General features: G+C 36.3%; 1 protein-coding gene across 1 annotated transcript; it reads left to right on the forward strand.

The window, feature by feature from the left end:
- Positions 1–188: 188 nt before the first annotated feature.
- On the forward strand, positions 189–5,075 carry LOC141898520 (fizzy-related protein homolog). The gene is made up of 13 exons (XM_074784451.1): positions 189–297; positions 1,267–1,360; positions 1,717–1,824; positions 1,918–2,052; positions 2,135–2,194; positions 2,281–2,382; positions 2,482–2,637; positions 2,724–2,789; positions 2,886–2,988; positions 3,581–3,999; positions 4,389–4,493; positions 4,584–4,676; positions 4,935–5,075. The coding sequence occupies exons 2-13, from the start codon at positions 1,298–1,300 to the stop codon at positions 4,974–4,976; spliced, it is 1,452 nt and encodes a 483-aa protein (XP_074640552.1). The 5' UTR covers positions 189–297; positions 1,267–1,297; the 3' UTR covers positions 4,977–5,075.
- Positions 5,076–14,758: the final 9,683 nt, after the last annotated feature.

Genomic DNA, 14,758 nt, shown 5'->3' on the forward strand with positions numbered 1-14,758 from the left:
ACCTAAAATTAAACAAAATAATTCAATCGTCAGCCTATAATTAATGTTCAGCATTCATATTATCTACCAAAAATGAAATATTTCATTTCAGACATTCCAATGAAAAGCTAAATGTTTGAAATAATAAGTAAGAAAATACGTTAAACAATTCCCAGGATTCCCTGTGACGCCATCTTGGATTTAAACTATTGTCTCGTTCAGTTTCTGTTGTTGTTTGTGTTCGCGTAAATCACTTTATAAAGCTGCTTGGCGATATCGTTTGCGGCTCAAAATATCTCGTGCATTTGGAACTAATAAGTAAGTTTATTTTGATATCTGATTTATTTAGACTCGTTGCAGGTGGAGTAAAATATAAGGGGCTTTTTTGTGTTTGTTCGACGGACGGACGGACTCCGATCCGATGAGTGTCAGTCAGCAGTTGGTTTGTTTTTTGTTGGGATGATGTTTTGGGCTGGTTGGTTCGTTGGGACCCTGATGCTTACGCTTCTTGAGATTGGGGATTTGCTACCCTATTTCAGTTTATAACTAATTGAATATTTGGTTCACTAAAAACATCTTGCCCAACAGAGAGATTACAAGTCAGAGGAGAGACCCTGGCTTGGCGGTTGGGGGGTCTCGAGATTTGCTATCTTCTTCTTTGTTGTTGCTTTGAGTTGTTTTCTTGAATTAAGATTTCAGTGCAGACTTACCTTTCTGACTTATTTCTTCTATTCCGTTCACTGAATTCCTAGATGTAGTAATTGTTCGCACAAAATGTGTGTTATTTTCAGCCAGACAAAGGCAAAGCTAAAACGATATCGTTCAACTGCTGTGAGTGAAATCTGTCGACAGGCAGTGAAATTTTTGATGAACTCGGTGGCAGGAGTTACAGTTGATCGATGATATTGTAATCGGGTACCCAGACACGAACCCCGTTCACGCTTGCCCTGATTACAGGATCTTGTAACTAACCTGTCTGTAGGATAATAAGCCACCTACTCTCCTTTCAGTATGTCAGGCAACGCTGACTACGATCAGCTTAACCTGTCCTAATCAGTTTAAACTGAATTGAATCTAATAGGACTAGATTAGTAAAAGATTTGGATCATTAGTAAGAAGGATATAAATATAGCAGCACTGCGCATTGTAAATCAGTTGATCTGCAGCTTAGAGAGAGGTCGGTAGTTAGTGTATCAGTTATAACCTTTCTTAGGAGAGTGCATGTGACTAAGTGCTAGCCTACTGTTCATCCTACAATTGTTTAATGTTAATTTTTATTTTTTCCAGGTTTAAAACTTTCAAAATATCGAAACTGAAAATGGATCCAGAATATGAACGACGACTTCTCAGACAACAGAACGGTCAATCGCCCTTCAGTTCCGTAAGTATTATTGGATAGTCTATCTATTGATAGAAGACATTCATACAGCTTCAATGCTGTGATTCTAGAGCGGCTGCATTCATTCTTCAGTGTCACATTGTCAATGCTGAAGTTTGTTTGGTTCTTCTCAAAAACATTTCAAATCAATTTTGGAGCTATCTGATTATAGCAATTGATCGATAGGTAATTGCCATTGAAGATAGCTGCATACAGTACTGAGTAGGGACTGAGGTTGTTGTCCCTCAAAAGCCCTTTGTCGGGGACAATGACGAGATTTTGGTTTTAGATCAATAAAAATCGCAGTTAAGACAATTTGAAATTGATAACATTGGTTAATATCTGAATTATTGTTACAGCCCATGCAAGTTAGTCCTGCTTCATCACCCGGTAAAGACAAATATGGCGACAGATTCATTCCAAGTCGAGCCGGTGCAAACTGGAAAATACATTTCAATATGCCACAGGTTTGTACCTCATTCTAATTATGTTGTACGGATAAATGATTTTTTTATAACTGATTAGATAAGTTAGAATTCGTTTGTGTTATTTAACTGCAGGATAATGTAAATTCGCTGTCACCAACAATGACACGAAAAGCTAAGGATATCAATACGGATTCAAACAAAGATGGTTTAGCTTATAATTGTTTGTTAAAGAATGAATTACTTGGAGCTGGGATTGAAGATCTAAAGGTATTTGTCAATGACCTATGACATATTGAAATGATGTCTATTTGCTGCGGTATTTTGAATTTTATTGTTTCTGTTTGTAAAGGATCAACAGCCCGATGATAGAAGAATACTCGTGCCAAAAGAAAGTAAAAATATGTTCACCGTAAGTAAATAATTGTGGTTTTTATGTTTTAAACAATGAGATGTATAACGCGGACACATGTTAAATGTTTTAATACTATTTTTCAGTATCGTGTGCCAAGACGAAGTCCGGATGCCGCAGATTCCTCGCCATATTCATTGTCTCCAGTTGGAAGTAAAAGTCAAAAACTTCTCCGTTCGCCGCGTAAGGTAAATAATAGTTAGATTGATTTTTGAACAACTGCTGAAAATGATTTTTTGAAATGTTTTCTTTACGTTTATTTGATTAATGCGTTTATTCTCATCCAGGCTGTCCGAAAAATCTCAAAGATTCCATTTAAAGTGCTAGATGCTCCCGAGTTACAAGATGATTTCTATTTGAATCTTGTTGATTGGTCGTCCACGAATGTGCTCAGTGTTGGTTTAGGAACGTGTGTTTATTTATGGAGTGCTTGTACTAGTCAGGTAGGCATTTATCCCTAGTTTTTATGCCGTTCACCAATGATTATGTCAGGCGTTCCAGTTATTGCTATTTCGATGTTTTATTTCAGGTTACGCGATTGTGTGATCTATCAGTAGATGGAGATTCTGTAACATCTGTATCCTGGTCTGAAAGGGTATGTCTCCCGTTTTACATCGTTTTTCTCGCGACAAAACTTCGTGATTTCAAAGTTCTTCATCTTTTTATCACGGTATTCTTTATTGTAATTCAGGGTAATTTAGTCGCAGTTGGAACTCACAAAGGTGATGTTCAGATCTGGGACGTTGCTGCCTCAAAACGTATTTCACTTCTGGAAGGACATTCTGCTCGAGTTGGTAAGTTAAATGATAATGATATCAATCGATATTTATTAAGAACAAGAATCCTATGAAATACAGTTTTAATGCACTCATTCTTGTCGGTATTGTTAATTACCCCTTGCCGGTATCACTGATTCAGTCATATATCCCTGGGGAGATGTAATGCCAGAGCTCCTGATTAGTCTAGGTTAGGTACCCTTTCGGTCCTGGGTCGAGGAGAGAGGCAATGAGGATATTAAAGCGTCTTGTCCGTCGGGACAGTATATGAAAAAGGTTTGAGTCTACAGCCTGGCATCCTAGAATTGAACGCTCCAACCACCCACACCACTCCATAATGAACAACCAGCAGAGATAGGATATAAAGTCAAATGAACAATTTGTTTTGACATAAAATATCTGGACTGAGTTTCATAGATGTGAGACTAGATAATCCCAGGGAACATTTTGAGATTTGTCATTTATCACCATTACCGGTAATAATTTAGTGGTTGTCACTGAGGATTTCCTTCTAGGGGTAACTTTCTTAGAGATACCCGGTCTATGAATCTGCACCCTGGATATTGATTATCCTGTAGTAAAACATGGGTATGTGTTTATTTATTTGTAGGTGCACTGGCGTGGAATGCCGATATTTTATCGTCGGGAAGCCGAGATCGGTTGATATTACAAAGAGATATACGATCGCCATCTATAGTTCCCGAACGTAAACTCACCGGACATCGGCAGGAAGTGTGCGGATTAAAATGGTCGCCGGACCATCAGCATTTAGCTTCGGGTGGAAACGATAATAAACTATTCGTGTGGAACATGACGAGTTTGAGTCCCGTTCAAACTTACACGGAACATTTAGCGGCGGTTAAAGCTATAGCGTGGTCTCCTCATCAACACGGACTGTTAGCTAGCGGTGGAGGTACAGCTGATAGGTGTATTCGATTCTGGAATACATTAACGGGGCAACCTCTACAATGCGTCGATACCGGGTCTCAAGTATGTAATCTAGCGTGGTCCAAACATGCTAATGAATTGGTAAGTGTATCTTCATAAATAAGTTCTGGGGGTTTTTATGCAAAATTTTAAAATTTTAATATCTTTCCATTGTGTACAAAGCAGGGTCAGGGATTTCAGGTTTATCAATCCCTGCAAGGAAGATCAGGGCTAAGAAACATCCCCCACTTATATATCTTATGATTTAACCGATGAATTTTTGGTCAAGGGTCAGGGAATTATAGGATCCCTGGCAGGTCCGTCCGTAAGAACCCTGACGTAGGCAGAAGTGGTCAATTTCCCCCCAACCCCCCCCCCCCCCCCCGTCGCTCATGGATGCGTACAACTTTTATGAATGGGGTCGAAATTGAGTTGTTACTTACTCGCAAAATTAAAGGTCATTTTGTATGAGTTATTGTTTACTGTTTCAGGTTAGTACTCACGGATATTCACAGAATCAGATCCTAGTGTGGAAATATCCATCGTTAGTGCAAATAGCTAAACTTACTGGACATTCCTATCGAGTGCTTTATTTGGTGAGTACCGATATATCTCAAATCGAATCACTTGTATTAGTGCGTTGTGGGAATATGATGTGAACGATGTGTGTGTGTGGTTATTTACAGGCAATGTCACCAGATGGCGAAGCAATCGTTACCGGTGCTGGTGATGAGACACTGCGGTTTTGGAATGTCTTCAGCAAAACTAGATCTACCAAGGTAAAATCAGAATTCCGTTTGAATTTCCTATGTTTTCTCAGTTTAGAAAAATAATGAACGATCCCACAATTGATGATATCTTAAGTTTATTATTCTAGCAGTTTTGAGATGAAATTTGAATTTTATCGCGTGTCAGAGAAACAGTAGTAAAGTGGTGTAAGATAGATCTCGTTAATCGCTGGATCGTTCATCAGATTCCAAATAGAGAGAAACTATTGAATTTATATCGATGTGTATTGTATTTATATCTCATTTCAGGAATCGAAGTCTGTATTGAATCTGTTCACTAGAATCCGATGATTGCTGTGTTAAACAGAAGTTGGTGCATGATTGATTGAATGAATGTGAAGAAAGCTGCAGAATAGCAGAATATACTCATTACCCTCATAATATTATAATATATATATATATATAGATATATAATAATTATTATTATTATGTCTTTTTATTTATTTATATTTTCAACATTCAGAGTTGAGTTTTGATACGTTTTTGGTAACGACTGTTTCTATATACGTATAACATGACGATATGTTTTAATTTCGAGGCCTTCTCTAGTCGAATTGCTGAATGATCTTCAGGGCCATTCTCATTAATTTTAGCATCTGTTGTTAAGAATTATACTAAATTATGGAATTAAAATTTATCATTTCGTATGATATCACAAGTTTATGAAATTGTTGATGCATCTCTGGGCATTCAGTATGCTATCTATATGCATGTCATGTCAAGTTTGTTGTTTGCTTCGCCTTCAAGAAAAATTATGAGTTAGATAAATCAGTTATTTGATTATGAAATGTAATTAACCCTTTAATTCTTCAGAATTTTAATCAAAAGATTAAAGATTTTGATATGGAGATCATTGGGTTTCCAAGTGTAATTACTCTCAGCTAAGAGCAGGCAATGAGTATTAATTATTAGACTCATAATTTGATATTTGTTTCAGTTTCTGCTGCTTTTAATGTTGTGTGTGTAAACTAGTCTCAGCAAAGATGATAAAATAGTAATATAAGTACAAATGTATGAAAATGGTTTTTATTTAGAAGAGTATCTTGAAATACATCACTTGTGATAGTTTTCATAAGTGTAAATAGATTGTAGTAACACTCCGTGTACAGTAATCTATTATTATTATAACGTGTATTTCAAATTTTTATTTATTCATTTTGTCTGGAAAAATAAGGCTTAATTTTTCCTATTGTATCATGATTGTAAATAAAAAAAACGAGTAAATAAAAAATATTGTGTTTAAAATTCAGAATTTCTTCCTTTTCGAGCGATGATTCAACGAAGTACGGAATTGAGAGGAGATTCGTATACGGATAGAATTTCGAGGATCAAGCCTTCAGTCTACTCCAAACTGATGAACGACAAAAGCACGCTTAAGATTTAAGTTGCGCTTATGCTTATTGTTATTTCATATTCGAACACGACAATTCGACATCAATGAAAATCAGCTTAATTGCTATTAATAGTCTAGATACATTTTTCAATGCCTCAAATTTGGGATAGGTAAGAAATTTAATACAATATAAAGATAATTTCTATCATATTTTTAGAACAACCGGACAAACTTAGAAATAAATTGGAAGTGGCCAATTTAAATCATAATTGCAGGAGAGTTAAATTTCGAGACCGCTCTAGGCTACTACTCTCGCTCACATACCAATTAAACTTTCATTAAATGAATTTTATTACTAGAAGGTGTGCCTTGTTCTAACAAAATGACCGCTTGCTACACATCAACAATTTCAGAAAAAAAGGATAAACCTCTACTTGTATTGTTTGGGTATTCATTACGGGCAATCTTTCACTCAATACGTTATCATAACCCTATGTGTCATTGGATTAAATTAAGAATGTGTTTTCTCGAGTGGCTGCGCTTCAATTATAGCTTTCTAAAAGTGCCCCTGGGAACCAACGTATGGGCCACCGCTCGGAGAAATTGAGTGGAAGGAACTTTGCTGCGTGTTAACGTGATCCAATCAGCAGTCGGTCTATTGATGTCTATCGTCGTCTGTGATCTATTTGGTGACGAGTCGAATGTTGCGAGTCTTATCTCGAAGGTCCAGCGACGGAAATGAGAGAATTTGCTAGTCGGTCGTAAACTCAATAATCTGCCTATTGCAGACATATCCTGCGAATTGGTGATAAACTCCAGTAAATTGAACAATCAATTGATCGCTGAAAATCCCCATTATATAATCACCTCTGGCCCGAGTACAGCATTTCATTTGTGTTTCATTCTTGGAATATCAACGATACATTTAGGACAATATTCTATTGGATGACAAAAAAATCTACAGTAATATTGGATGCCCATTAATTCTTTGAACTAATTTTTTACGATTTACTCGTCGGAACAACAAAAGAAACTCGCACCTGAGTCGGGAGTCGGCAATATTCGGTTACACATTGTGATAGCCTAAATTAGTATTTAATGACAATAAAGCGATGAAGCGGAGGCACGCATCAGTCTGGGCCTTAATTGTGGGTTTGCCTCGTGTGACTGCCTGCCCAGCGGCTAAGGCCAATGACTGCCATCTTTTACCAATATTTTTTCATCTTTTCGCATGAATGTTTAATTCATTTGCTATTTTTTTGTCCGGTTACCTATTGAAATCGTGTCATTAATTCGACTGGCAGGGAACGGCGTACCAGGCGGTTGCTTTTCGTATAAAGAACTGTTTCCAAGACGAAAATTCATTCGCGTAATTGAACAAAGTGGTTTTCATGCTGGTTTATTGTCCATTAGTCCTCGATAGTTCTTTCATCATGAAATTCATTTGAAAAATGACGAGGACAATTATTCGTCCTTGATCAGACCACTTCATTTGTCTAGATCCCTGTGAGATTATTATACATAGTCAAATCGATTTCAAACACACAATTCTATAGTTCTATACATCTCATCCAAAAATAGATAATCAATTATAAATTTCGAATCGATTAAAAAATGTCACCTTTTTTACATGACTAAATCATACCGCACCTTCGTGACCATCAATGTCGACAATAAAACAGAAAGTACGTATACACAACAAAAATCCGGCTGTCGGAAGAGCAACGTAGCGGAAAGGAATGATGGACCCAGTGGTGGCGTGCATAGCGAAGATAAGTTTACTGAATTCAGATGAGATGAGGCTGGCAAACAGAGATAACACAATTTGCCACATACTCAATTCTCGAGCACTGCGTCATTCGACAATAGATAGCTTTAACGAGGTGCCAATTGCTCTAATAGAATTTTTATTGTAAACTCTATTACCAGCACAAAATTTATGTAATCATTTTAATGCAATCTGGAGATTTCTCAAATCTCAAAGTTAGATTTTGATATTATTGCCTTCGTGCGACAGAAGAATGAATTAAAGTAAGAAAGTACTAAATCTATTTGATCTAGATTCAGAAAACACAGTGAAACGTGCTTTGAAATATCTCGCTCGTTTATCAGTAGTTATATTGAGGGTTTGCGCCTGCTATTCTCTGTCTCCTTTTTATTCTTCAAGTGACTTATATTTCACCTCACAAAAGGCAAACCTCAAACCAATTTTTCTCGATTCTTAATCGGCATAAGCTCAAAAATGAATCTATTGACCCGAAAGAATTGCCGTAACCCTGACTGACGCGGGCTCTTCATTGCTGTCTTAATCCATTGTCTGATGACAACGAGTCTCGAGTAGCGGTGAGTCCTTCTACCGAAGATGTGGCCTTTTTATCCGATGCTTCGTGACAAAAGGCGTCTTTCAGCAAACACTGCGTGCATGGGTCGATTTGAAAAAAAATGTAAATTGATTAACTTACTTATATCTGACCATTTGAGCAGAAACGGCAGCGCGTGGCATTTTCAGAGCTACGTCGATTTTCTCACAAGAGAAGAAAAAGAGACAACGCTATTTTTTGAATATTCAAATGTTTGCGTCCAGTGGCCAAATTGTTTCCAGATTCCTTGGTTTAACGTCTAATAAATCTTACCACTGTCAAATTCATGTCCGTTAGCGAATTATCTTCATGTAAACATCGCATTAATTTATTTTCGAGCATCAGTAGCGCGCGCTATCTTGTCTTGCGATCTGTCATTTTCCTGGCCAAACAGTAGTCCGCATTTATTGCAATGAATAGAAATTTTATAAACAATCCTTTCAATGATTTTACTTGTTAATCTGATGTTTTCAGACGAGGACGCCAAACTCTTCAAATTTATTGGCACTCACGTCCACAGAAAAGGCCCCATTGTCCCCGAACGTACGCCCATCACACTACTAGGTGTTGAATTTTTATGGCGAAGTTATTAAAATATAATCTCCACGTCAGATTTCCTTTGCGCGTGCTTCATTTGGAAAGAAAGTATCTTTTTCTAAAGGTAGATACTATCAGATGTATCGTCTCCACGTCTGTCTCGGGTATTAATCCTGCAGGAAATGAGTGGTTTTCAATCGCTGAGACATTTGAACATCCCACGAAGACAATATTACAGAAAACATGTAGCGTATTCTATACCTAAAATAAAACACGATATATTTGATTGAATTATACAAACGCAACCTATAAAACAAACTACTCTTTATTAATTGAACGATGATGATTATTAGTTCATTTGTATGATAAGTGCTATATTATCATATCCAGAAGCATATTGCAATCATTGAGCGGAAATTAATGGTTTATTCGGCACCTTATTTTTCAGAAAATTAAAATATTAATTCAGCGTGACTAAATGAAATTCAATACGCGCTGTTTTTGTAGTCATTTAATTCTAATTGGCATATTTCTTGCAACGCGCGACCGACATCCATTTATAGAAAAAGAACTGGAGAAAGGGAACAAAAGCGTCGCGCGAACACTGGCATTTTTATGGCGACTGTTTTCATAGTGAAGTTATGAACTCTGATATAAAGTGACTCCTCTCATTCTGAAGGGGCAGCCGGCAGAAACGATGTTAAATTATAGAGTCGAACACGCGCCACTCGAACGAATAGAATAACTGAACAAAAACAACGTCAGTTTCATCACATTTATGAACTGATGCAACAGATAAGAATGAATAATACAAGTACCACTTGATTTTTTGCTTTAATATCCAGTTTCGTGGTATTTTCTAGTTCAAAGTGTCAGTACACGAGTCAACATCAAGGACGCTTTCATAGGCCGATCAAATTACCTTCCGTTGATGATTTCTTGATACTTTGTAACGATTTAATTGTAGTTAACAAAACGTTGATATCGTATGACATGATTTCGGCGATTTTTATAAAACTGAACTTTTCATCGGAGGTTTACCCGTGTTTAAACAAACTGTTCATATTTCAGAAATAGTCGTCCGATGATCTTTCAGAAAAGATAGGCTACAGCCCGTTGATCCCAACCCTAAATTTGTCCAGTACGTATAGTCCCAACATCATCATCATCAAAATAACCATTTCCAGGCAATGTCCCAGTTTACAAGTGCAATTTTCCTGTTTGATATTGTCTCTACAATTTCCGATTTCCGGGATATTTGATTATAAGTATTTACGAAGACTTGGGTTTCCTAATTAAATCAGATTTGGTCAAGTGTTTCATAATAGAGCCACGCGCTTATGTTTGTACCATATAATAACAACCACGTGTGGCTTAAACAATATGATACATACTTCAATTCGAATAACAAGTTGGTTTATGGTGGCTTAATTCAGCAAATGTCTTTTAAAAAATCCATCGAAGCTATTAATCAAAATGTTGGCTTTTTAGAATTTTTTTTCCTGTAGCTTAACGAGCTGAAAAATTTATGTCGAATAGATATTTCAGAAATCTGAACTAATCATAATTACCGTTTAAATGAATTTTAACGGTTTGAATATTTCTGTGAAGAGGTCAAAAGAGAAATTAAATTCAAATCAAATTCATATCATTCATGTGATACGTTATACTGAAATGACAATAAACGCCTGTATTTACAACTGATGCTTCTTGCTTCATTACTATTCTAAACAGTTCATATTAACTTCGTTCAGCCAGTCGTTACGAAGTGACAATCTTCGCTAATTCATTTAGTCTATTCATAACACTGTCTCTTCCAAATGAACGCTCAGACCCGGTGTCGTTCAGAAGCAAACGGCTGCATTTTCCAAAAGAAAGGCTCTCAGGCAATAACGCAAGATTATTTCTATTAATGTGGAGTTATGAAGATGTAATCAAGCGAAACATAAACCCTGAAATTTTGGTCATCCATACTGCCACAATTCTGATATGTATCTATTGGTGACGTGGGTGGGTGCCGTTTCATGTTATGCACGTGTAATTCTACATAATAGCTCTTCCTATTCAACGCGTTTAATTCTACTGTATGCGCTCGAAGGTTTCCATTCATCCACGGAGTTTGAAATAGTGTAAAAGTGGTTTATATGAAGCTTTTTTCTACGGACAGTATTTCATATTTTCTCGTAGTGAAAACGTATTAAGAAATTATGTTTTCGCACGTTAAGATTGCTTGCTGAATAAAGGGAAAAGATTATGGCAGGAATAATTATATCTTTTGACCACTCTTTAACACTAAGTACCCAATCATCGACAAAAGACGATCATCCCGCAATAAAGTAAAACCTTTGAGCCGATGATATACGACAAATCCTGAAAGTTTTATGATAATAACCATCAATCAGTCACGTGACACAGTGCACCGGAAATGTGACGCAGTAGAGGGGAGGAGCTGGAAAATAAAATGACTCTCGGTTGCAATATGAAGACGGAAATGTGTCGACGGTATTCAATCCTGTTTCGAAATCTCTTCTGGTCGGAAACAACCATAACATCGAAAAGGAAACGTCGTCGGATTCTCGACTTATACTCGATATCAGCAACGAATCGACACGTTTTTATTTTACGCAGTTTCTAATTGGGATACGTCATAATTCAAAGGTAATTTAATTCATACTCATTTGAAACACGATTTCATCATTTTTACTCATTTCTCTAAGCACGTATTTATTAAACAACGACAGCACAAATAAAGGTTACGCTTGTTTGTTATGTTTTTTGTTTATCAACTAATACTTCTGAACAAAAAAAAGCTAAACCTGTGTAGTACGTATTTATACGAATTATTTCAACATAGTTCTAATAAGCAATACAATGAAATATACAGATTTGTACGGGTCTACCTTTACTTTATTTCATACGTAAATATTACATTTTTTGAAATTTTGCATTTTTGAAATCAAACCTAAACGCATTTTACAGGAATATTTGGGAATCTATTGAAACTCTTTCTTACTCGTATAGTGATTTTTTTTTCGTAAAACCGCACGTTATCTAAATGCTGCTTTTAAACTTCAATATTCAGTCCGATAGAAATGCCCAACATGTTTACGTTTATTTGCCATTATCATAAATACTCTAATTACTTTATTTATTTTATGTAACCCCTTTCAACTGTATAGATGTATCAAATGTTCAAAATATTTACAGAGTACAAATGACTCAATGCTAAAAATATTCCCTTAACGGTGGATGTTGTTTGAAATATTCAAAAAGTAAATTCCAACCTCAACTAAAAACTGTCCGTGTTAGTAAACAGTGTAACAGTAGTAGCATAGCCTAGATAACCATTTTACCGAAATCATAATTTTTTATTTCTAGGCTTAACATGGAGGTTAGTAAGTCAGAATATGATAATTTCTCTTCTGAGGAGGAAAGTGATCATGAACTAACCGAATCTGATCGTAACGGCAACGATGAGAAAAACCTTCTAATGCAGACTCATTGCCAACAACTTTATATATACCCAACTGATGATAGGCCGCCTTTTTATCTTCCATATAGGGCTGGTGTGGATACTCGCCTATTCTCGGAGCCACGATTAATAACGCCTGGTCCAGCAAACGTCGTTGATGAGTTTGTTCCAGTGAGAAAAGTTGCCCGCAGGATGTTCACAAATAGCCGAGAAAGATGGAGACAACAGAATGTGAATGGGGCATTCGCCGAGCTACGTAAACTCGTGCCCACTCACCCACCCGATAAAAAACTCAGCAAAAACGAAATTCTTAGATTGACTATTCGGTATATCAGGCTTCTGAGCAAAGTTATCGACTATCAGAAAAATGACGGCGAAAACGATACATCGTCAAGGAGTATAATACACATGAACGATGACACGGGATCGCCAGATGAAACTGGTCGCGGATCAATAGTTGATTCACCTGTATCAAACTATTATCCCGATAGCAGCGGGGATGAGTCAAGTCCGTGACATTACCTCGATGGAAAAACGATCTAGAAATTGTGTTGTTTTGAAAGCGATCATTTCAAGCGTAGATCATCACGTTTTATTGGTCATAGATTGCGAGATAGAACAAGTATATTTGGAGACTGTGAGATAAAATCGTGGCGTTTTCTTCTCGTTGGTGATGTGCTGCCCAAAACAGTGGAGCAGAGATAAAATATCACATCATAAAATCAGTGCAGAGGACAGTCAACGGTGAATACATATTTGAAATATAGTTCGTATATAACCGTAGAAATTAGTTGATATCTCGCCGACTTCCAATACGTTGAAAACACGAGAAATTGTAAATTGTGCCAAAATGTGTAAATTTGATTGACGAATGCGGAACAAAGTGTTAAAACGCCGGTGCTAATAACTGTGTTAAAAATTTGTAAACTTTTCCATTTGAGAGTAGAAGGACTACAGAATGCATGTGAAATATGCCCATTATGTGAATCAGTTTTGTTGTACATTTCTTTAAAAATCATGAATAAAATATCACAAAAAAGAATTGATATCCATGAAGATTAGTTGAGTATTTTTCAGGGAAAGATGAAAATTGTCAATATGGAATTGTTGCGCCGTTGTTTCTTTCAGCCGGACAGAGTGATGATGTTTCATTGTCTCATTATATTGAGATGATTCGGACTTTCCGGGTCACCGCATTCAACATCGCTATCATCGCGCTTGTTCCCGACACTTAAGAATTATTTTATAGCTTTGACACACGATGGTCGCAGCTATTCATTGACAGTTTTTTATCTGTTTGGCGGGGATTAGTGAGAAAATTAACGGCCATGCAACTGTTTAAGGTGTGGGAAATAGCTGGCCAACGACGACTAATTTATCTGCTCTGCTTCACACGTATGATGCCTCTAATCCGTGGATATTTGATAGTTCCTACGGTTGCTATATGCACTAGTAAAATTAGTATAATTTAATGACCAACAATCTCTTTATGAACATTTCATTGAGAATATGAGTCTTTTTATGGCGACATTTTTACAGGATTTTCCGAACCATTAAACACGACGACAGCGAATACAATAGGACAATCGCGTTCACTTTTTATCACACAGCAGCGCTCAACCTAACGTTCAATACAACCGATTCATGTCGCTCGGTGCCCCTGAAATAGGACGATGGTTTCTGTATATTTAAAGTAATCGAATGAATAAAAGGAAATAGAAATCTTCTAAGTCAATGCATCCACTTTCCTTTTACATTCACTTTTCACAAACTTGTTTAGTTCTACAGTTTAATCCCTCACGTGATAAAACAACAAATCAACTAAAACTAATTTCTTTATTTAATATCGATACATTTATTATGAAAGCGCGAGAAAGAATGCACAAATAAATACCTACGAAGAAAAAGAGACAACGTTTAAATTGGACAATGACTGTTTTTGTTTTATCGACTAAGAATCCAATGTATAACCGGGGACAACGTCAATACTAAGATGTGTAAAACCAGACTAGAGACAGAGAGAGAATCTAAATCTATTTTCATAAATGAAGACTAGAATAGCAACGATTTTTGTGTTTTTTCCAATTTAGTTATGTACTGCTTTTCTACTGATATTTTTATATTCTGAAGTTTTACTACGACATATTCTCTTCACATATTCATTCTTAAGAACTGGAAGACATTTCGTCTACTATTATATCGTGTTGAGTAGAAGGGTTAAAAAGGTATATGATTCGTAAATATATATTATCATAAAATACTCTATATTGTGATACGCGTATTCATATAATTATCATATAAGATATGAAGTAGTCATACTGCGTATCAGTTTGAATATCGATAAATATTCAGCATTATTTATTTCTAATAC

This window comes from Tubulanus polymorphus, chromosome 2 (genome assembly GCF_964204645.1).
Source record: "Tubulanus polymorphus chromosome 2, tnTubPoly1.2, whole genome shotgun sequence".
NCBI lineage: Eukaryota > Metazoa > Nemertea > Palaeonemertea > Tubulaniformes > Tubulanidae > Tubulanus > Tubulanus polymorphus.